Source organism: Misgurnus anguillicaudatus, chromosome 2 (genome assembly GCF_027580225.2).
Source record: "Misgurnus anguillicaudatus chromosome 2, ASM2758022v2, whole genome shotgun sequence".
NCBI classification, from domain to species: Eukaryota; Metazoa; Chordata; class Actinopteri; order Cypriniformes; family Cobitidae; genus Misgurnus; species Misgurnus anguillicaudatus.
Window position 1 is genome coordinate 49,689,897 of NC_073338.2, and position 23,137 is coordinate 49,713,033.

A 23,137-nucleotide genomic window follows, 5' to 3' on the forward strand; every position below is an offset into this window, starting at 1 on the left:
CTAAAGTAAAAAATTATTTATTAATTTAACACTCCATGTATGTTTTGAAAATCGTTCTAAATCTGATCTCTAACAAAGCATTAACATTAGCATTTGTACTAATATAATTACAACTTATTTGTTAATGCTATTATTTCAGCTTTTTGCTAAAAAAATGTATTTTTGAAGAAGTTTGAAGAGTTTATAAGCAGAGAAAAAATATAGATAGGATGAAAGTTTTTTTTCCCATTTTGTTTGTTTCTTTGTTTAAAGCAGAGGGTCTGCTCTTTTATTTGATATATTTGCATGTTTATATATTTTTAGAAGAAAATTGTCCTGGAAAGAATTTTGTGAAACTTGTAAAAATCATAAAAAATGCTGGTGGGCAACTTTTGGAGGGGAATAAGTTAAAGTTCTGTATAATTAAGGGCATGGTCACTTGAATGGCGGGTAAACTGACACTGCTGTCATTGGCAGCCACCTCAGCATCACCCACGTTCCGCCTCTTTACCCATTTTCGGTTATCCGCGAGTGATGTATGGTGACGTACTGCCAAGATGGCAACGGCAGGCTTCGTCAACTATTGGCTTCAAAAAAGCTGTTCACAAACCTATGGGTTGGGAAACTCTAGAAATCGTGAGTAAAAAGGAAGGAAATAATTTACAAATCTTATAAACGTATATTTTATTCACAATAGAATATAGATGACATATAGTCCAGGCAAAATAGCGTTTTACGACAGACTAATTGTAAAATAATTTTTTTCGGCGTGGATCATGTCTGGGAGGTGTCCAGAGCAACATGCTGGAGGTCCTGGGAGGTCCTAGTTGAGGAAGTGTGTTGATTTCTCATGAATCCGAGGTGTGTGCAATAGGGCCGGACTGCAATACACCCCAATGGGGCTATATTTTCCTTTACTCCTATCAAAATGAAACTTTACACAATGGAAGTACCCATTAAAAAAGTAATTTTTTTTGTATTACAAGTTGCTTTAAAAATTAAATTTAATATGCAAATGAGCTATACACTAATCGAATATGCCCAAAATACACCCAAAAGTAACTTTTTGGTGTTGCAAGTTTCTTTTGAAGTGAATTTGAATATCCACATGAGCTTTGCACTTGTTTGGTAGGTCCTGATTTGCATGGGCAGAAACATCGTTCATATGTATGATGGATGTATCGGCCCGGTGTTCATCCGGTCATCCTGCTGCTTTTGGACAGGCCTCTAACCTGAAGACTGCCTGGCTTTGTGGTACCTGCCAGCTGTGTAGCCCCCGCCGGTGTAGTCTTCGGGGTCACGGAGGAACACAAGCCTCCCCACCACGACAAGGTAGCAACAGAAGGGGAGGCCTTTTTTGGTGTTTTTGTTTTTTGGTGATTTTGTTTTTACATCTTTTTTTTAAATCCAGCCTGGATCCTCGACCCCTTCTCTGTGGCTCTTGGTTCTGGCACCTCCTATGTCAGTTCCTGGTTTGTTCTTTGCTTGGTTCTTCCCCTCTGGGTCATATTCATCTGATAAATCAGGCAACTGTAAGTTTGTACAGCTATTACCACAACATTCTCCACAAATGTTAGTGCAAGGGAGTCCATGTTTTTTGCATGTGCATCTCTTTGTGCTGCAGTCTTTCTTGCAACTACAGTGGACGTAACTATCAACTACAAAAGTGCAGCAGTAAGTAAACATGATTTTAAATGGTATGGATTATTCTTTCTGCGTATGTAATGATTGAGCTGAAGTTTAGAGCTGCTGTGTGCATCATGCCATCCAGAACTGAAGCCCGGAAAATGCAGCTATAAATTATAATGTGGTTATATAGCCTATAATGTAAGTGAGCATCTTATTTATGTATTTAATTTTTTTTCAATTCAATTTTATTTATATAGCGCTTTATGGCCAATTGCACTGCATTGTAATGAATGTATCTTGCAATGCAATTTTTTTACCCTTATCAATGCTGCAAGGAAACCTCAGGTACATTTATGCTTTTATACTAGTGACCTTAAGAAAAAAGGTATCAGTCTTTCTTGTGTTTTGTTAAAGCATTTACTGTGTTGATCTATTTTGTAACTTAACATGCATTTAAATTGTACAGATTTTGCTAGCGCTGCAATTCAGATTGCTTTAGTGAGGCAATTTTATCGGATGAATATGACCCAGAGGGGAGGAACCGAGTAGAGAACAAACCAGGAAATGATATGGGGGTGCCCGAACCAAAAGCCACGGCGAGGGGGTTGAGGATCCAGGCTGGATAAAAAACAAAAAAAAATTAAAAACAAAAACACACACAAAAAAAACACAACCCTCCCCTTCTGTTCAGGCTTGTGTTCCTCCGTGACCCTGAAGATAGTACCGGCGGGGGTAGTACAGCTGGCGGGAACTACCGGGACAGGAGGTTTTCGGGTTGGAGGCCAGTCTGGGAGCAGCGGGATGATTGGATGAACATTGGGCCGATGTATTTGTCATACATGTGAGTGGTGTTTCTGTCTATGCAAATTAGGACATATTAAATAAGTGTAAAGCTCATGTGGATATTCAAATTCATTTCAAAAGAAACCTGCAATACCAAAAAGCTACCTTTGGGTGTATTTTGGGCATATTCGATTGGTGTGTGGCTCATTTGCATATTGGATTTGATTTTCAAAGCAACTTGTAATACAAAAAAAAATACTTTTCATGGGTACTTTCATTGTGTAAAGTTTCATTTTGATAGGAGTAAAGGAAAAAAATAGCCCCATTGCACTCTAAAAAACAAACGGTGCTATATAGCACCAAAACTGTTGATTTGAATCGTAACCATAGAAGAACCGTTTTTAGTGCCATATAGCACCGGTGAAGCACCAGTGAAGCACCTGTGTAGAACCATATAGGTGCCATATAGCACCACTATAGCACCACATATGGTTCTACCTAGCACTATATGGTTCTACACAGGTGCTTCACCGGTGCTATATGGCACTAAAAACGGTTCTTCTATGATTACGAGCAAAGAACCACTTTTGGTGCTATATAGCACCGTTTGTTTTTAGAGTGTGGGGTGTATTGTAGTCTGGCCTTATTGGCACACATTTCGGATTGATGAGAAATTAACATATTTCCTCAACTAGGATTTCTTAGGACTTTTAGTATGTTGTTCTGGACACCTCCCAGACATGATCCATGCTGAAAAAAATTATTTTACAATTACTTTTATTTTTTGCTCAAAAATGAGTTAGTTTGCCTGGACTAATATCAAATGTTGAAAGTGAGACATTTGGAAATTTCATGCCAAATATTGGCTCTTTTTGGATTTCATGAGAGCTACACCTTACAAAAAAGACAGCAATACGAGTTTGGAAAAGTTCAATGTACATATAAGGAACAGCTGGAGGAAGACCAAAGTTTAGGAATAGGAATGTTGTCCCATTCTTGTCTAAAACAGGCTTCTAGTTGCTCAACTAGTTGTCTTCTTTGTCGCATCTTAATCTTTATGATGCGGCAAATGTTTTTTATGGGTAAAAGATCTGGGGCCTCATTTATAAACCGTGCGTACACACAAATTTGATTGCAAAGTGTGCGTAGGCAAAAATTCACGGCAAAGTCCATATTTATAAAAACTGTCTTTGACGTGGAAAAGTTCAAGTGCATTTTCTGCACGTACGTTCGGTTTATGAATCACACCTATGCATTTTTGTTAAATGATCGTAAGATCAAATGTAGGATGGTTTTTACGCAGCATTTTATAAATGAGGCCCCTGGACTGCAGGCTGGCCATTTCAGTACTCAGATCCTTCTTCTACGCAGCCATGATGTTGAATTGATGCAGTATGTGGTCTGGCATTGTCATGTTGGAAAACGCAAGGTCTTCCCTGAAAGAGACGACGTCTGAATGGGAGCATATGTTGTTTTAAAACTTGAACAAACCTTTCAGCATTGATGGTGCCTTTCCAGATGTGTAAGCTGCCCATGCCAGACGCACTCATGCAAGCCCAAACCATCAGAGATGCAGGTTTCTGAAATGAGCGCTAATAACAACTTGGGTTGTCCTTGTCCTCTTTATTCCGGATGAAATGGTGAAAATTTTGATTCGTCTGACCACAGAACAATTTTCCACTTTGCCACAGTCCATTTTAAATGAGCCTTGCCCTGGGAAAACGCCTGTGCTTCTGGATCATGTATAGATATGGCTTCTTTTTTGACCTATAGAGTTTTAGCCGGCAACGGCGAATGACACGGTGGATTGTGTTCACTGACAATGTTTTCTAGAAGTATTCCTGAGCCCATGTTGTGATTTCCATTACATTAGCATTCCTGTATGTGATGCAGTGCCGTCTGAGAGCTCGAAGATCACGGGCATCAAGTATGGTTTTCCGACCTTGACCCTTACGCACAGAGATTGTTCCAGATTTTCTGAATCTTTGGATGATATTATGCACCGTAGATGATGATAACTTCAAACTCTTTGCAATTTTTCTCTAAGAAACTCAGAAAACGATTTTTCTCTGCAGCATTGGGGGAATTGGTGATTTTCTGCCCATCTTGACCTCTGAGAGACACTGCCGCTCTGAGAGGCTCTTTTTATACCCAATCGTGTTGCATGCCAATTGACCTAATAAGTTGCTAATTGGTCCTTCAACTGTTCCTTATATGTACATTTAAATTGTCTGGCCTCTTATTGTATACCTGTCCCAACTTTTTTAGAATGTCTAGCTCTCATGAAATCCAAAATGAGCCAATATTTGGCATGCCATTTTAAAATGTCTCACTTTCAATATTTGATATGTTATCTATATTCTATTGTGAATAAAATATATGTTTATGAGATTTGTAAATTATTCCATTCCTTTTTTACTCACAATTTCTACAGTGTCCCAACTTTTTCTGATTTGGGGTTGTATTTATAATGCATAATACAAGTATGGCTAGATTAAGGATCATGAATGGATGGGTGTGTGGATATCGATCTGTTATAGACAGATGTACAAACAATATTCACCTTTAGTAGAAGAATATTATTGGATTATTTGTGTTTAAACAGAACGTTTTTGTCTGTTACAATGAACCCCACCTATAAGGTAAGTCGTAACATTTGGTGTAATTGTATGAAAATGGTCATTTCTACAAACAAACTTTAAGTGATCATTTGTAGCAAAGATCGTTGGTTGACCCTGGACCACCCATGCAGTGTATTTTTGGCTATTGCTATAAATAGACCAATCGTACTTATGACTGGTTTTGTGGTCCAGGGTCATATTTATATGATAAACATACAAAATGAAGATGAAGATAAGAGAGTCTCAGTATAGACAGCTGATGGTCTTTCCCTGCGTGTTTTGCAGCCATTCAGTCTAAAAATACCATCAGATCATAACCTTTTAAAAGCTTAGTCCTTACACAAAACAACTGTAGTAATCCTTCAACCATGACTCTACCAGATGAGCCATCAGTCTTACAATTCGCTAAAGTGTTACAGGAGCTCACTGAAGTCTCACAAGATACTCTGAGTGCTCGGCTTTGAATTAGTGATGTTAGGTTCTTGAACGAATCGTTCTTTTGAGCCGGTTCTCAGGAAGTAACCGGTCGATCCGGTTCACAAATTGAACTGAATCGAACTTTAGTTTTGGGCATAGGTTCCGGGTTGATGACGCAGGACGCACAGCCGAAATAGCACGTCGGACTCAAAAAGAACCGAACAAAGTTTGTCGATGATTGCCGACGATTCTGACGGAGTTGCTGACACTGCGTGTGTATCACAGAGGATTTGAACGAGCCTGATGCACGAAGTTTTTTGTTTTATTTCTTGATATGGTTGTTTTATTAAAATGCTTTAGTTTTGATACGATTTATTGTGCATGCAATTCATATTGTAGTTGTTTAGCACACAAGTGTATTTATTATTTATAGCCTACTTACACATCCGCAATTGTGCATCAGTGTCTTTTAGGAATCTTTTTCAAGTTGTAGGCTTGTCAAAACTGGTCAGTTGTATGTGGCATTTATCTTTATTATCCGCGATTGAAACTGTGACCACAAACATTCTTGTGAATGAAAGGCAATAAATCAGCTATGCCTTCACAAAAACAACTTAATTTTTTTTTTAAGTTTTAATGTGTTGACACAAACGACTTTATTTGAATGTTTTATTGATACAGTAAATGCGTAGTGATGTCATTTCTTGATGACGTCAGGAACCGGTGAATCGGCTTTTTGAACCGGTTCAATGAGCCGAACTGTCCGAAAAGAGCCGGTTCGCGCAAATGAATCGGACTTTGCATCACTACTTTGAATTAAATGACTGGGATAAATGATCAGTGAAAAATGTGCATGGAGGCATTAACACAGAAAATAATGTTATTGCTGGAAGTTTGCTCTTTAATAGCTTAGGCAACGTAAAAGAAGTTCTCAGCTTTAAAAGAAATAAAGTATAAAGAGAAATAAATTATTATAGAGTAATGAGCCACAACATTTAAGTGGAAAGCAATAGGTCAGATCATTTTGCTTTCCAAAAATTTAAAGAGGAAGAGAGAAAGAGACCTATCACTCACTGACAGGAAAATAGCCCCTCCCACAGGAAGTACATTTCCTCTCCTCATCTCCTTTTATGGTAAAAACAGCCATAAAAGCTTTGGGCACCTTGGGAATAGACTGATTTGATATCCCGAGTGAAGAGCATGAGGTCCTGAGAACGAAGCCATACACCACTGCTATTGGCTGATGACCCGAGAGAAAAAAAAAACATTCCTCTTGAGACAGAACATTCAACTTTTGTAAACAGATTTTGCACTACAGTACCAAAAGGCAATTCAGCGGCCGGCACACAGTTTACAGTTCACAGGCGAGTATGTTGCGTTTATTAGTTAAAGTACCTTTTAATATAAAATAATCATAAGCTGTTACCGCAATGACAGTAAAAGTTATCAAATCTGTGATAACTGAAATCTCAAGTCTTATGAGGATCATTACTAGGACTTTGCTGAAATGAGTCAGAGACATAACCAAACAATACGAGCCATTTGAAAGAAATCTCCCACTTCATCCATATAACGTCCATCAGACTTTCTGCTGTACATGAATAAGAGCTTATGAACTTCAGGTGGTGTCAGTAAAATATTATTAAGGGGTTTGAAGAAGAAGCATTCACATTATGTATTTGATAAAGCTGTGATTCACACAAATGTAAGATGATTGTTGTTGCTCTTTGACATGAGGAGGGATGTTTTACGTCTCCAGACATTAAGTCAGCACATTATAGTGATTATTAAAAATGGGGTTATAAATTAAGAGTATACCCACTTCTCCAGGCACCACTACACCACTGAATAATACATCTATGATCTTTCCTGTATAGCTCACTTGATAGAGCATTGCATTGGCAGTGCAAATAGGTTTGATAACCAAGAAACACATACAGTAAATGTCTGTGTGTTACAGCGCACAGTATATTATTCTTCTAAAGAAAACATACGGTTGTATGATATAAAATCAACCTTGATCTCTCTATTCTGTTATATTCTACAACCCTGTTTCAAAATCCTGCCATTAAGATCACATTGACTAATTTGCATTTATACAAATTAGTTCCATCAGTTGTCAAAGCCCTTTTGGTCTAAATGAACAAATACAGTCTAAAATCCCTTATACTCAGTATAAATATTGACATGAACTTTTTCTGATAATTGCTGTCACACCTATCACCTGGAGTACTCTTGCATTCCACCAGAGGGCACTCCCACATCTACAAGACTGTCATAACCATAGAGTTCATAACTAGGGTTGGGAAATCTTCCTGTTCCGGTTATGGCTAACAATTTCTGATTCCGATTCCATTATAATAAAAGAAATATGGAAAATAATGCCCAAAACGTAATACCATTTGTGTTTTTTAACCAATGTCAAAATATTTTAAACATATGCATTTAGATTCAACATGAAATATAACATCCAGTATTAATTTAATTGGTAATTGTTTCAAAGCAGCTTTACATTAATAGAAGCAGTGAAAAGCATAGAAAAGCAACAGATAGCATAACATAATACAGATAGCATAAGCAGCCGAATTTGCTGCAGCAATGAATCAACATTATAAGCAAGTGTATTACTAATGTAACGTATAGAAGAGGGTGCTAAGTTAAGCCAATGAAGGCTGCCTCCCCAGGTTGAAAAACCCCCTAGGAGAAAAAAATCTTAGCACTTATTACAACTTAGAAAAATAATCAACATTTTGAAGAAAAATTAAGTCTGCTATTTCTGGGAGAAGCCGAAACCTTTCCTGGGCGTTCTGATCTGAAAACACGGTGTGTCCAGGCGCATTGTTGGCGCATTGCGATTTTGGGGCAACTAAAATAGACTAAGCCATTGACCAACTAAAACCTGGTCTAAAGTCGCAATATTGTTTTTGTTATTTAAAGATCACATTAATAATATGCGTCTATAAATGGGACCACAATGCTCTTTCGCTTGTCACACACATGGTGCACAGCAGCACAGAAATGCTGTAAAATATGAAAAATTAAAGGATTCAAATGTATAAGATTATTATTTTTGTCTCTTGGACATAAATGAAGACCGATTACAAGACGTTAAAAGGTGTACTCACCTGTAGCCAGTAATTAAATGTTTTGCTTTAAACAAATGCAAAAATTGCATCTATTTTGAAAAGTTTTTTTTAATGCTATCCCATGGATGTATTGTATATGATGAATTTGTACCTCTGGATATGACAAGATGAGAACCTTTTTTAAGTGATGCTTTTCAAAACACTCACGGCGCTGTCCGAGTGCTAAAGGCTAAAGACATTGCTTCCCAATCCTGGTCCTCGAGTACCCCCTTCCAGAAAGTTTTAGATGTCTCCTTATTTAAAACTTATCAGCCTCCTTCCAAAATGGGAAACATGTCTCACTAAGAAGCTGATGAGTTAAATCAGATGTGTTAAATATGGAGACATCTAAAACTTTCTGTGAGGGGGGCCTCGAGGACCAGGATTGGGAAACACTGAAATAGAGAATTGGCATGGCACCAGTGCATCTGGCTTTTAAAGGGGATGAGAGCTGACAAACTCATTGGTTTATTGCATGTTACGCCCAAAACAGACCCATTACTCATTATGATAATATAGGATCAACTCGTTTAGACCGTGCGCTTCAGACAATGCGCTTAGATCGTTAAAATAGGTCCCTATACAAAGCGTACCTCAGCAGCGCAAGTGTTTTCTGTGGTAAGATGCGTTAATTTGATTGGGTGACTGTACAGTGGCTAAACGTAATTAATATTCATGAGGTAAGACATAGTTATTTAAAGCAACACTATGTAGCTTCCATGTGAAAATTATTTACAGCTCCCCCAAGTGGTTGAAAAGCGCAACAGTGCCTGGTATCAGACACTCTTCTGCAGGCAGGGGGAGAGGTGGGGCTGTGTTTCCTACCCTCCACCGCCACTTTCAGCGTGTGCTTGTAGCAGCTAGGAGGCTGCTCAGGTTGCAGCAACAGTACAATTTGTCCAGTTAAAAGTTGTTCTATCACTGAAATAATTTTAGAGACATTATTTAAAGGTAAAAAAAAACTACATAGTGTTGCTACAAGTGACCACTCCTGACACTTTGCCTGTGTATTGCATCAGAACCGCTTTTAAAACTGAATTCTGTGCAGATCTGGTTCCTTTTAAAAACAGAACCGGTCCTGAATAAGTTCTTGGATCCCAACCTGTCATAACAACATTGCCCACAATATATTAATAGAAGCTTTTAACAGCTTATTGATATATCACTGGTTTCACACAAATCTTTTGCCTCACAATACAATATTTGTGGAGGAAAACAAAAACCCTACTTACGGTAAATAAAACATCATCTCATAAATTATGAATATTCTCACTAAGCTTAACAATAGAAATCTGTGTGTTGGCCGGTTTTTCAACAGTTTTATTCTGTTAGCAAACTGAAGGTTCCCTGAAGATTTTCTGTTGACACATTCCTGTAGTGTGTGTATTTCTGTGTGCAGTTGTGTGTTTCTGAGCTAATTTTCCATATAAAAAGAAATTATTGAGCCATTTAGAAAGCAAACATCAAGAATAAGAGTATGAATCTCAACAGTGGTGACAAAGAAAATAGTTAAAAGTTAATTTATTCACACTGACGTGATTTGTAATTTGATACAGAGGTTCAATGAACATCAATACTGGACATTCAGTAGATGTTAGAAAAAAGACGTCATCTTGCGTCACAGTCTGCACCTTAAGGGAACATAAATTGGACATGAGAAAGATGTTGTTTGAATGTCAATTTACACAGTGAGTATGAAGATGTCTTTTATCTTAATTTATGCAACATTGTTAACTCTGACAAGACACCATAGAGATGCAACAGTGAGTTATTGAGAGTTTGATCAAAGGTCAGACTGTAATATTGACTGAGAAGAAGACTGTACAGAGAGAGAGAGAGAGAGAGAGAGAGAGAGAGAGAGAGAGAGAGAGAGAGAGGACCATCATGTGTAGTGATCAGCCTTATTCACTGAGACACAAAAGTTAAAAGAGGTCAGATCTTACTGTGTGAGATTAAAACAATGTTAAAAGGATGAGACAAACAAGTGAAATCAATAAAATAAGTGTATTTACAATGTTCACATTGAACTTAAAACAACACACTAAAACTTAAGACTGTTAAAAGAAAGGAACAAAAGCAATCTTAAAACAATCTAAAAGTCCAAATGTGCAAAGTGTTTACTGTGTAATGACTGGTCAGGATGTTTGGGTTGTTATCAGCTTCAAGCTGTGACCTTAGCTTATTTGTAGGTGTGAGCAAAATTGTGCTGTTTTTCAGTGTGTCCTTTAAAATGAAAACGAGCTGATGAAATGCAAACACAGATCGCCATAATAGGCCTTTTTCACGGACGTTCGAAATCACATCCGGTTCAAGAATAGTTGTGACGAGCGATTTCCGGCAAAATGGAGTCAGGCGCATTAGCTTTTACAACTTCTTTACAGAACTTACCCAAATTTACATCAGCGGATGTTTTTCGTCTTGTTGACCATCATGCCATTGCTCCGCACTCAAAACTTAACAAAGGATATAAGTTCTTCCACGAAAATTACATCTTTAATTACGAAGGTAAGTGACAAAGCATACATTAGCATGGTATAGCTAACGCGATAGCGTAAATGTTATTGTTTTGCTTAAATTATCTTTATTAAATTGCAGGCTGAAGAGTTGTTTAAAACAGATAAGATTAGCTAGTCAATTGAGAGAGCGTACCATAGTAAATGATGATGTTTAATGTGATATTTCTAATAATATGTTCACTTTTGTCATGCAATGTTCAGTGTCGAGTGTGAAAAACACTGAGATTATCGTGAGGTGTAGGTGTTTTAGGTCGATGAGGAAGCGTGAGGAGCCACACTCACTGCAGGTTACCTTAGAAAATGAAAAACCTGTTTAGAAAACTAATCTCTTACACTAGAAATGAAGACATTCCCTAACACGACCCCTGTTTGCATATTGAAAATAAAAACGTTTACAGTGTAAGGGATAGTTTTAAATAGTTTTTTCATTCTGCGGTTGCAGATTTCTATATTGACGTTCCTTTCCCTTTTATTAAAACTGTTGTTTGATGGTTCTCATCAAGGTTCTGTCTGTAGTATAGGTTAGTACATTAATATATACTGATAATGGCTTTTGTCTTTTACTTTAGATCCGTTTTAAATCTGACACAGTGCCTGTTGAGCTCACAAGTTCGTCTTGCACATGCACTGCAGGGAAAGCACTGTGCAATCATCTTGTAGCTATGTTTTTCCAAACGGCCCACTTTAGCATGATGCAGATGAAGACTGTACCACCAACGATGGCATCCACAAGCATGCTGCAAACATGGCATAGACCAAGGACACAGGTGACATAACGACAAACAAGTTACACACTATTGCAGAGTAATGTAGATAATTGGAAATATGCCGTTTCTATTGTTGTTTTTAGGGGATTGCTGCAGAGACTACGGATCAGTTGGTTGTGAAAAAACCAAAGATCTCTTCCAGAACAGTATGCAAATCTACTCTCTACAGAGCATACACAGGTAATGTTATAAGTACAGATTGAGTAATGTTCATGGAGCGAGTCTTTACTAATTTATGCAAAACTCACTATGCACACATGCATAGCCAAATTTGCATGCATAAGAAAAAACAATTGACATGCTCAAAATAAATATATATATAAAATGTAAAAACACAAAACAGTTTATAGAATACAAGTTATGAATGTTTAAAAATGCACTACTTTATCATGTACTCTGAATGTGCAAATCACCATTAGTGCGTGAATCGCCAGGATTTGTGTGTACATGCCAAACTCATGGATTTTACACATTCAAAACTTTTTGGCCAGAAATTGTACATCTGTGAAATTTGTTTGTGAAACATATTTTATGAATATATATTTCATTTTGTGAACATGGTTTTCGTTTTTTGTGGATATTTTTTCATGCATCTGAATTTGGCTATGCATGTGTGCAAAGTTTTTTGTGCGTGAATTATTGAGACAAATCTTGCGCCATTGATGTTTGCTCATCTCTAAATAGAAGGAGGAACTGGTGTCACAAATTGGATGTTATATCTTACATAACATAACAAATGTTACGTAACATAACGAATTTAAGACTGCTGTATTGTCTTGTAAATGCTTTCCTAATATTTCTCATGTTTTTTTTTTTTAGGTCCCCTCCCTGACCCAGCTGTACTAGCTGTTGGAAGAGCTGTAAAAGGACTCACTCCCCAACCTCTGATTTCCTGTGTTCTAAATGACTTCTCTGAAATGTCCTTAGTGGGCTCCAGATTTGGTCTGGTGCCCCGAGGTTCTGTGCTCTCCTACCAGTGCCCTCCTGTCGTGACCAAAAACAAGGTGAAACACCCAGATGCTCCTTTGTTCCCAAATCTGCCTATTGATGGTGCTACATTTCCAAGGAGTCTGCACTACGTCGCAAGCTGCCACCAGTTCTTCCATTTGGAGAGCCTAAGTGTTACACCGGAGTTGGCAGCTGTAATAGAGAAGCAAACTCAAGACCAATCAGAGTGTCCATTATGGAAAGAAATGCGTAAGCCAAGAGTGACAGCTAGCAGATTTCATGAGGCTTGTCATGTGCGAGGGGAGACATCTGGCCAGGCACTGGCAAGACGGATGCTCAAGGGTACAAAGCAAACTAAGGCAATGAAATCCGGCCTTGACAAGGAACCTGAGGTACTGGAATGTTACTCTGATTTGTTCAATTTTAATGTCTCACCTTGTGGTTTTGTGGTACACCCGGATGCTCCATACCTTGGTGCCAGTCCTGATGCCAAAGTTTATGACCCTAATGCAGATCCCTGTTTCGGTCTTGCAGAGGTGAAATGTCCTGATGTTCATACCGTTTCTGAGGCTAGGCATATTAAGATTGTAAATGGACAGGCGACCCTTAAAAAATCCCACAAATATTACTGGCAGGTTCAAGGTCAACTGGCTATAACTGGACTCAGTTGGTGTGACTTTATAACTTACACTGAAGAGGACATAACAGTCGAAAGAGTGTGGAGGGACAGTGTCATGATCACTGAAATGAGAGAGAACCTGGACCTTTACTATTTTTGTACATACATGGATGAATATCTTAAGGGTGGGCTCTAATTGACTTTATTTGTCTCATGCAATATGTAAATACATAAGTTCAGTTCAGTTCAGTATTTATATAACATTTTAATACTGTAAAAAATGTGAAGCAAGAATTGTTTGTATAGTACTTTTTATTTAATGTATTGTTTTAATGATTTCAAGATTTGTATTATATGCTATATATAAAATACTGTGTGTGTGTGTGTGTGTGTGTGTGTGTGTGTGTGTGTGTGTGTGTGTGTGTGTGTGTGTACAACATAAAAAATATACCTGCCATATATTATATACATATTTATGAGTTTGTTACCTTAACATATTTTTTACTGTCAATAAATTTTTTTTGAAACTGCAATTGTTACTGATTTTTAACATTTATACCTAGACTAGTCAACATTTGAAGTGGATCAAAAAACTGAATTAATCAAAGTTGTCCTAAGACAAGAACGGGTATTGGTTTAAAGACCATTTTATGAAAGGTTTTGATCCACTTCAAATGTTGAGTAGTGTACTATTTGCATATTAAACTGTACAAAGTAGTGAAAAATATAACACAAAACACAGATAAAGATATAATGCATTATATTACATTTAAGCCACACTTTAAAATGAACTGGCTATGATGCACTTGCTGATTTGTGACCTTTAACATCAAGTGGCCACTGAAAATTACTCATCAGGCAGCAGTTAGTCCACAACTGGTTAACTGTTCCAGACATGGTCAAAGGTACAGCGGTGTCCCAGATGTGATACTCTTTCACTCTTCTGATTGCTCTCTCAACTAGAATTCGAAGGCGTGCTATGGCTTGTGTTCTCTCTGCATCTTCTCTGCTGAACTGAGCTGCCATTTTAAAAGGTGGTATGATGAGTTTGGCCCCTCGCTCTGCCAGCATGCTCGTGATGGTAAATCCTTTGTCAGCCATGCAAGCATCCCCTTGCTCCAACAAGTCAAGAATCCCAGACTGTTTTGTCAGCTCTTGATCAGAGATGGAACCTGTGAACAAGCTTGATACAAATGTAACTGCTCCACATGGTGCAATACCAATCAACCCCTTAAAGGTGGTGGTATTTTTGTAGGAAGAAAACACCTCTGACTGAAGTGTGAGTGCAGATGGATTCTGGCACCGTATCTCTGTGCAGTCAATGATGACCCTCACCTCTGGACAAAACTGCCTAAACTTCTCAGGCATTGTGGAATTCACTTCCTGTCTGCTCATCCATATTGGTAGAGATCCAAGGATAAGGTAAAGATAATTAGCCCATGTTATAATGATGCGGCTAACAGTGGAGAGACTAACTTTGAAAATGTCAGCTAACATTTTCTCTTTAAGTCCTGCTGCAACACGACAGCAGTATAAGAAAAACTCATCAATCAGCGGCAAACTGCGGTGATGACTTTCAGAGGCTTCTATTCTAGCTGTCTGTCCCTTCTTCTGGGCCTTAGACCAGAACACCAACATGGAAGCAGAGGGCTCAATCGCTTTCCAGAATGCCTGGAAGACCTCTTCAGATGGAAACCTGGTGTAGAAACGTATGTCTTCATCTGAAGCACAAAATCTCTGGAACTGGGACAGAGAGTGCTCTATTCTCAGCTGCATGACCTCAGTTTCCAGTCTCCTGACTTCAGCTTCCAGTTCATTTATACGTGCAGCTGCTGCATCCTGTGCACCTAGATTCACAAAAAGTAATAGATTAAAACAATGAAAAAATAATTAGTACTTATATAAATTAACAAAAATTTAAAATTTCACCAACTCAGACCACGTGTACATAAAATAACAGCAACAGCATTATCTTAGCAATGCTTATATGACATTCAACTTGGTATGTTTACATAGAAATGTCAAAGTTGTGTAACATGCTGTGCAGTAATACAACCTGAGATTACCATTAAAACTTTAATGCAAAACTACCCTTTACGAAAATTAACCATGTTTTTTGTGGTAAAAGTATAGTAACCATGTTTATTTGGTGGATTGATTACTATTACAAAAAACATGGTTTTACTACAGTAGACATTGTTGTTGTTGTTGTTTAAACTGTAGTAAAACCATAGTTTAGTTTCCTATGGGTAACTTTAACAGGCTTGTGTTAATCTTAATTTTACTCATGCTCATCATTTATCGCAGCACTTAATTTTCTTGAGCGTTAAAGATTGAAAGTGAAACGAAACCTACCTGGAGGAGGAGCGACTGCATAGTCGTGGTCTGATGCACCAGCTGTTACCTCAGGAACCATGTCGCCGTCGTCTTCTTGAGCATCGTCAGAGGAAAGGATGGGACAAGCACAAAGTCCGTGTCGAGCCCTTACTCTTTCGTACACAGACTGTCGTGCTGTTTGTCCCCAGTTGTTCCAAAGAAATCGGGACGGAACTGCTCCCTTTTTTAGACGTTTTCGACCAGTAGCGGAAGTGTAATCGGCGTCAGTGAAGTGCCGGCTACAAACAAACGTACTACCTCTCAGGATAGTAAAAGTCGTAGATTGATCGCGTCGAATAGCATGCACCCACTTATTTCTGTCATATTCAAAGCTGGGGAATGCGTGAAAACTTAAATAGGGCTGTCGCTGCTTATTATTTGAGCAATGGGGGACGCTACAGTGACATCTAGATGTTGCTTCAGCCATTTTTGTTTTGACCGGAAATCGCTCGTCACAACTATTCTTGAACCGGATGTGATTTCGAACGTCCGTGAAAAAAGCCTATGGTGGTTTGTTGAAATTGAAACTGAGTTGTTCTGTCAATTATTTTTTCTTTATGTCTTTCTTTCTGCACTAAATGGCAGTGCCGTGGTTAGATGCAGATTAAGAGCTGGTATTATTATAACATCATAAGGGGAGCCACATTTCAATGACCTAATTTTTCACTTGCTTGCAGAGAATGGTTTACCAAAACTAAGTTACTGGGTTGATCCTTTTTCACATTTTCTAGGCTGATAGAAGCAATGGGGACCCAACTTTAACACTTAAAGGCACTCTAAGCAAATCTGTGTGATGTTACTTCTTGTTGCCAAACAAAACAGAGCATAACTAACTTCTCCCCTCATCCTCCCCTTTCTCACTCTCCCTTCCATGCTTCCTCACGCGCACTAACCCCCCAAACTCTATCCCCAAATCCTTCTTGTCATTTATTGACTGGAACACGTTTGTTATGTTTTGTGGTTGTAGGCTGCGTCACTTTGTTTTTGTTGCTGTTTGTGGAGCCTGGGCTGTTTACAGAGACCGTGTTTTTTACAATGTGTTCAGGGGACAGGCAGCAAGCAGACAGTGATGAGATGTTTGCTGTATGAAACAAAAAAAATGTTTTATGTTCGAAAATGCGTGAATTCGCTTAGAGTGCCTTTGAACATGCAAAAGTCAGATTTTCATGGTATGTCTGCTTAAATGGTTTTATTGTAATGGGACATTTTGTTGTGCACTTCTCACTCTGCGCTGGTAGCTATTTGATCATGTCATCAAAGACCTCATTCGGTAAAATTTATTCAGCCTTTTTACTTTTTTGGCCGAACACTGAAAATGAGTTCTTCGGACGAGTAATTTCAGTTGTCCCCTTTAATGTTTTTATTGTACTGGGATATTTTATTTAAGTAATCTGAAATTCAGACATTAAATAACTTTAGTGGTCTTTAAACATATTGTTAGAAATGTTTAGTATAAATCCACTGTTAAATATTTAGTATTGTATAATTTTAATTAAAGTAATGTCAAAATTAAATGTTTGTCTTAAAAATAAGTAAATTGAGATTAATTTTGAATTAAGACACATAAAAGAATACACGGCTGTAGATGAATAATATTAACTGTGAATAACTACTGTACAGCTACCTCTGTTTGACAAGACAAAATACAAATTATTAAAATATAAAATTACAATCAGTTATTTAAAATGACTAATTAGTAAATGAAAGATTTATTATTTCTTTGTTGTTGATTCATCATGTTCAGACTTCTAATGTGACAAAATTATTTGTAGACTCTCTGTATCATCTATATTGTTGTATCACACAGTTTCACTGATCCATAAACAATAAACCCAGGATAGAGAGGTTTAGTGAATGTGGTGTTGACTCTGTGGATGAGGGTCATTGTGTCAGAGACGCTGTAGAAGGACAGAGATCCTGAACTGTGATCCACATAAACTCCTATTCTAGAAGAACTGGACACTACAGGGAGTTTAGTCTCAATCTTATTGTGACAGAATGAACAACTGAAGTCAGAGCAGTACAAACTCCAGGACTGATCATTAAATCCAAACAAACACTCATCACCTACTCCCTTCCTGCTGATGCTCTTATATGACACTGATATTAACACATCACCACTCCACTCAATCTCCCAGTAACAGCGTCCACACAAACTCTCACTACACAACACCTGATAACAACAATCATCAAATCTGTCTGAATGATCAGGATACTGCTGGACTCTTTTAGTTTTAGTAATCACTCTGTTCCCCTCAGACAGACAGAGACGTTTATTTGCTGTGTTTGGATCTGCAGTGAAGTGATGATAATCTGATGAAGACAAATCAAAAACATCATTTAAATGTAAAATTGTAAATTTCAATAAATAAAATAAAGTCTTATTTATTTCAGTTTTTGAGGACTGTCAATGTGTTAAGAAGTGAACAGAGATCATTTACAGTATAGACAGAATCTAATCTAATTCTTTTACTGTTATATTCATCATAATGTGTAAAAGGTTTGTGAATGTGTGAACATTGTTAAAGTCCCTCTTTTCTGTAGTTGTACACTTTAAAATATATTTTGTTATCATTTTATTTAATTGTAGAGATTTTTTGTTAAAGAAAAACTTAATGGCTTATGAAATGTAAATATTAAATAAGAAACTTGATTGATGAACTGCTATTTGATCTCACAGTTTCATTGTGGACGAGCACAGTTATTTATTTTCTGTTTATTCTGCACATTCAGTTTGATTCATGAGTATCATTATAGAGGAGTTTAAAATGACTGAAATGAAGATTATCACTGTTCATGTCTTTATCAGCATCAGTGTGTTTATTTTTGAGACTCACATTTTAGGAACTGCTCCCTGGTCTCAGGTTCAGGTGCTTTACTTATATTGAAAATCTTCTCTATCTCTTCTCTACAGAAATCCTCCAGTTTCTCTCTCAGATGAGACACAGATTTTCCTACATCATCAAAAGAGATGAGAGAGCTGACAGTGATGCTGAGTGAGTCTGTAGATCCAGGAGGAACAGAGAGAGACTGGAAACTCTACACAAACACAAACATAAACTCATGACACTGAAACATTTCATAGAAAATATCATCTGAGTAAAACATGCTCTTCACTTCCTAAAGATCACTGATCTCTGTTACCTGGAGGAAATGGATGTGATCATCTGTGTGTGAAAGCTGCTCCAGCTCAGCGTCTCTCCTCCTCAGATCATCAATCTCCTGCTGCAGTCGCTTCAAGAGTCCTTCAGCTTCACTCACTGCAGTCTTTTCCTGATCTCTGATCAGCTGTGTCACCTCAGATCGTCTTCTCTCAATGGATGTGATCAGTTGAGTAAAGATCCTCTCAGTGTCGTCCACTGCTGTCTGTGCAGAGCGCTGTTAGGACACACAGAGAGAGGAGCATTAGAATCAGCAGCATTCATTCAGCTCTTACTGGTACATCACACAGTCTGTTACACACAGTGAACTTCAGTGAAAGTCATCCAGCACTGAACTCCTCACTGACTGATTGAATGAGAGTCTTAACTGAGTCTGAAACAGATCTGAAACAGCAGACAGCAGTTGTTCTTCTGATCAAAACTCACCTTATGAGTCTCCACAACATCTCTCAGCTCCTGAAGCTTCTTCTGACTCTCCTGGATTCTCTGATGATATTTTCTCTGCGTCTCCTTCAGTTCTTTCTGTTGGATGTGGAAATAATAATTAAACAGATAAATGTACATTACAGTGATTGTGTACAAGTTAAACCCTGGGCAATACTGTAGGTCTAAAATGGCATCTTCACAATGTCCTTAACTTTATAAATCAAAGGAAAGTGATGTATGTGTTACATTAAGATATAAAGATCTTTAGTTATGTAGCTTTGGTGTCATTATAATGAAACATTTATCACAGATCACATCTCTTACCTGTTTCTCAGTCCTCTCTGCTGCAGCTGATACAGTTTTATGTTCATTGTGTTCATCCACCATACACAGATAACATATACAGAGCTGATCAGTTTTACAGTAAATCTCTAAAAGTTTCTCATGTTGAGGGCAGATCATCTGCTGAAGTCGTTCAGTGACGTCTATCACTTTGTGTCTCTTTCCTGACTGAAGTTCTTCATGACGTTCAAAGTGAGTTTGACAGTAAGAGTTCAGACACACCAGACAGGACTTGACAGCTTTGTGTTTTCTCTCAGTACAGACGTCACACTTCACATCTCCAGCTTCAGCATAACTGTGATCAGGACGAGCAGCTTGCAGTTTAGTGTTTTTCAGCATCTTCACCATCTCAGTAATAACCACATTTTTATTTAAATCAGGTCTTGTATTGAAGGTCTGTCTGCATTGAGGGCAGCTGTAGTTTCTCTTCTGATCATCTTGATTCCAGCAGTTTGTAATACAGCTCATACAGTAACTGTGTCCACAGGGAATGGTCACTGGATCCTTCAGTAAATCCAGACAGATTGAACAGATGAACTGATCCTGAATCACTGAAATACTGGCTTCTGCCATTTCACTGTATTTACTTACAAACAATAAAACTAAACACACAACAGCCCAACAGTTTCAGTTTCTCTGAACTCAAATCATTTCCTGGTTGTTTTTATGAAACGTGTGCAAACAGGTGTGTCAGTCATATAATAAACAAGTCCACTAGATGTCACATACAGAAACTCACAGTCTCGAGTAGTCAAACCTTTGTGAAAATGCTCTGCAATAAATGCATAAGAGTGAATTTTGTGGTGAAATAAGAGAATAACAGATCAAATCTCTCTGATGTTTGTCGCTAAATTGATTCAACATCCAAGTCAGTGTGAGTGTTTGTCCTCTAGTGTTGAGTTTACACTATTTACACAATTCACATTTAGAAAAGAAAAATAAATAGAAGTTTAAACTTCAGATAATTGATAGTCTCAGCCTCAGACGTCATGCCCACAAACTGTTGGCTGTCCTATGGTGAGTAATGTTGTTTATTTAGATGCTATTCGGTTGCGGCTGGTTATTTCAATAACTGACTTGTTGCCAGCCGGCTCGTTATTGTGGGGAGTCCGAAACGTGACGCTAGATGAAACAAACTGTGATTGGTGTTTGACATGTCGGTCAAACAGCTCGTGGGCGGGCTTTCCAGAAAAAGCAGCGAAAAACACCAGACCTTCAGTATTGAAGGTCTGGCTACGCGAGACTAGATAATTGATAACTGTGCATATTGGTTTATGGAAACCAAAACTTTGATATTTTCTTTTTGTGTTTTTAGAATTTTCTGTAATTTAACAATGTTTCTCTTTCCGTGAATTTATGTATTCTTAAAATTCAATAATAAAAAATATTTTTTAAATAATTAAAAATATTTTTTAAGTGAATAACAGATCAAATCCCTCTGATGTGTGTCACCATACCATTTTTTCTTTTGTTAATAGACATCAGCTGTTTCCTTAAACCTGACTTTTAATTTACTTACAAGGAAGACATTTAGTAATTCTCCAAAATTGCTTGGATTTATACTGATTAAAGTAAAGTATACTAAAGTCCATTAGCTACACAAGTACAGATGCAGAAATATAGGCTATAATATATAATTGCATATTTGTAGTTTGTGTTGCTGTCAAAATACAATTATAAAAGAGAACAATAGCATATTTCTATTCTCACACATACTATAGTTGTGTGTGATTTTGTTGTTCTTTAACTAAAGAGGGCACCACTGTAAAAGTTTTGCCAGCAGCGGCCCTGCTCTGAAGTTTGACTTTTTGCACCATTACAATATTTATAGGCAACTAGTCATCATATCTTCCTCTCTATGGAACACATGTTAATGCTCAGTAGTACACATATATGATTCTTTAATGCAGTGGTTATCAAACCTTTTTTTGCGGCCTCCCTTGTGTACAGTGGATTCCTTTGCGCCCCCCCAAAGAAAATATATGACATAAACATTCTAAAACTTAAAATTTGAATTAAACAAAACATATTAAATTATATAATGTATTGCTTTTGTTTAGTAGCCTTATTTTTCTGAGGTTTAATTACACAGAATTTATAATAAAGTAATGTATTTCATAGAATATTATAAAACTGGGGCCCCTGGCACCATCTCGCGGCCCCCAGTTTGAGAACCACTGCTTTAATGTATTTGTTTGCATTGTATTGAAATGCATTAATTTTAATGGGCATATAACGTATGTGGTTGAAACAGATAGCCTAGTGCAGGGGTAGGCAACATTGAGTGTCGATGTCCTGCACTGTTTAGCTTTAGATCTAATCAAGCAGACCTGAACAAACTAATAAAGGTCTATAAAGTCACCTGAAACTACAGGTAGCCAATGTTTTATAAGGGTTGGAGCTAAAATTTGCAGGACATCGACACTCCAGGACTGACGTTGCCTACCCCTGGGCCTATAGTGCATCCCAAATTTTTTAACATTAACATTTTTAATATAACACTATAGTTATTATGGCCTTTAGAAACATTTTTAGAGGAGATAGGGTAGTGAACAAAAGGCCCCTGTGGTGCAGCCTAGGCTTTTTTCTGTAATGACTTTTTTTCCTTACATTACTTTTACTTTTATACTTTAAGTAGTTTTGAAACCAGTACTTTTTCACTTTTACTTGAGTAAAAAGCTTGAGTTGATACTTCAACTTTTACAAAAGTCTTTTTAAACCCTATATCTATGCTTCTTCTTGAGTAATGAATATGAATACTTTAGACACCACTGCCATTTAGCATGAGGAAACAATTCTATAACTGTCAGAATGCTTGAAATATCATTGAATCACACCTTTTAAGGCGCTCTAAGCAAATCTGTGTCATGTCATTTCTTGTTGACGTTCGAAGTGTTGTCAAACAAAACGGAACATATCTAACTCCTCTCCCTCCCTCTCCCTTCCATGCTTCCTCACGCGCACTAACCCCCCAAACCCTATCCCCAAATCCTTCTTGTCATTTATTGACTGGAACACGTTTGTTATGTTTCGTGGTTGTATGCTGAGCCTGGGCTGTTTACAGAAACAGTGTTTTTATACAGTGTGTTCAGGGGACAGACAGCTAACAGATAGTAAGGAGATGTTTACTGTATGTAACAAAAAAAAAAAATTATGGCCTAAAACGTGTGAATTCGCGTAGAGCGCCTTTAAACATGCAAAAGTCAGTTTTCATGTTATGTCCCCTTTAATGGGTTTATTGTAATGGGACATTTTATTGCACGCCTCTCACCATGTACTGGTTGCTATTTGATCACGTCATCAAGGACCTCATTATTCTGTAACATTTATTCTGCTTTTCACTTTTCCAGTCGAACATTGAAAATGAGTTTTTCGGCCGAGAAAATTCTGTTTGTCCCTTTTAATGGTTTTATTGTATAGGGGCAATT

At 37.6% G+C, this 23,137-nt stretch overlaps 3 protein-coding genes across 3 annotated transcripts; 1 reads left to right on the forward strand and 2 right to left on the reverse strand.

The window, feature by feature from the left end:
- Positions 1-10,810: 10,810 nt before the first annotated feature.
- On the forward strand, positions 10,811-13,819 carry LOC141351054 (uncharacterized). Its single transcript, XM_073857219.1, has 4 exons — positions 10,811-11,059; positions 11,640-11,837; positions 11,921-12,017; positions 12,657-13,819. The coding sequence occupies exons 1-4, from the start codon at positions 10,961-10,963 to the stop codon at positions 13,598-13,600; spliced, it is 1,338 nt and encodes a 445-aa protein (XP_073713320.1). The 5' UTR covers positions 10,811-10,960; the 3' UTR covers positions 13,601-13,819.
- A 328-nt stretch (positions 13,820-14,147) lies between these two features.
- LOC141351052 (uncharacterized) lies at positions 14,148-16,248 on the reverse strand. The gene is made up of 2 exons (XM_073857218.1): positions 15,760-16,248; positions 14,148-15,251 (listed from the first exon to the last, which is right to left on the reverse strand). The coding sequence occupies exons 1-2, from the start codon at positions 16,205-16,207 to the stop codon at positions 14,200-14,202; spliced, it is 1,500 nt and encodes a 499-aa protein (XP_073713319.1). The 5' UTR covers positions 16,208-16,248; the 3' UTR covers positions 14,148-14,199.
- Positions 16,249-17,151: 903 nt separating this feature from the next.
- On the reverse strand, positions 17,152-20,359 carry LOC141351051 (E3 ubiquitin-protein ligase TRIM16-like). Its single transcript, XM_073857217.1, has 5 exons — positions 19,692-20,359; positions 19,368-19,463; positions 18,925-19,158; positions 18,618-18,819; positions 17,152-18,093 (listed from the first exon to the last, which is right to left on the reverse strand). The coding sequence occupies exons 1-5, from the start codon at positions 20,280-20,282 to the stop codon at positions 17,567-17,569; spliced, it is 1,650 nt and encodes a 549-aa protein (XP_073713318.1). The 5' UTR covers positions 20,283-20,359; the 3' UTR covers positions 17,152-17,566.
- Between the last annotated feature and the right edge of the window lie 2,778 nt (positions 20,360-23,137).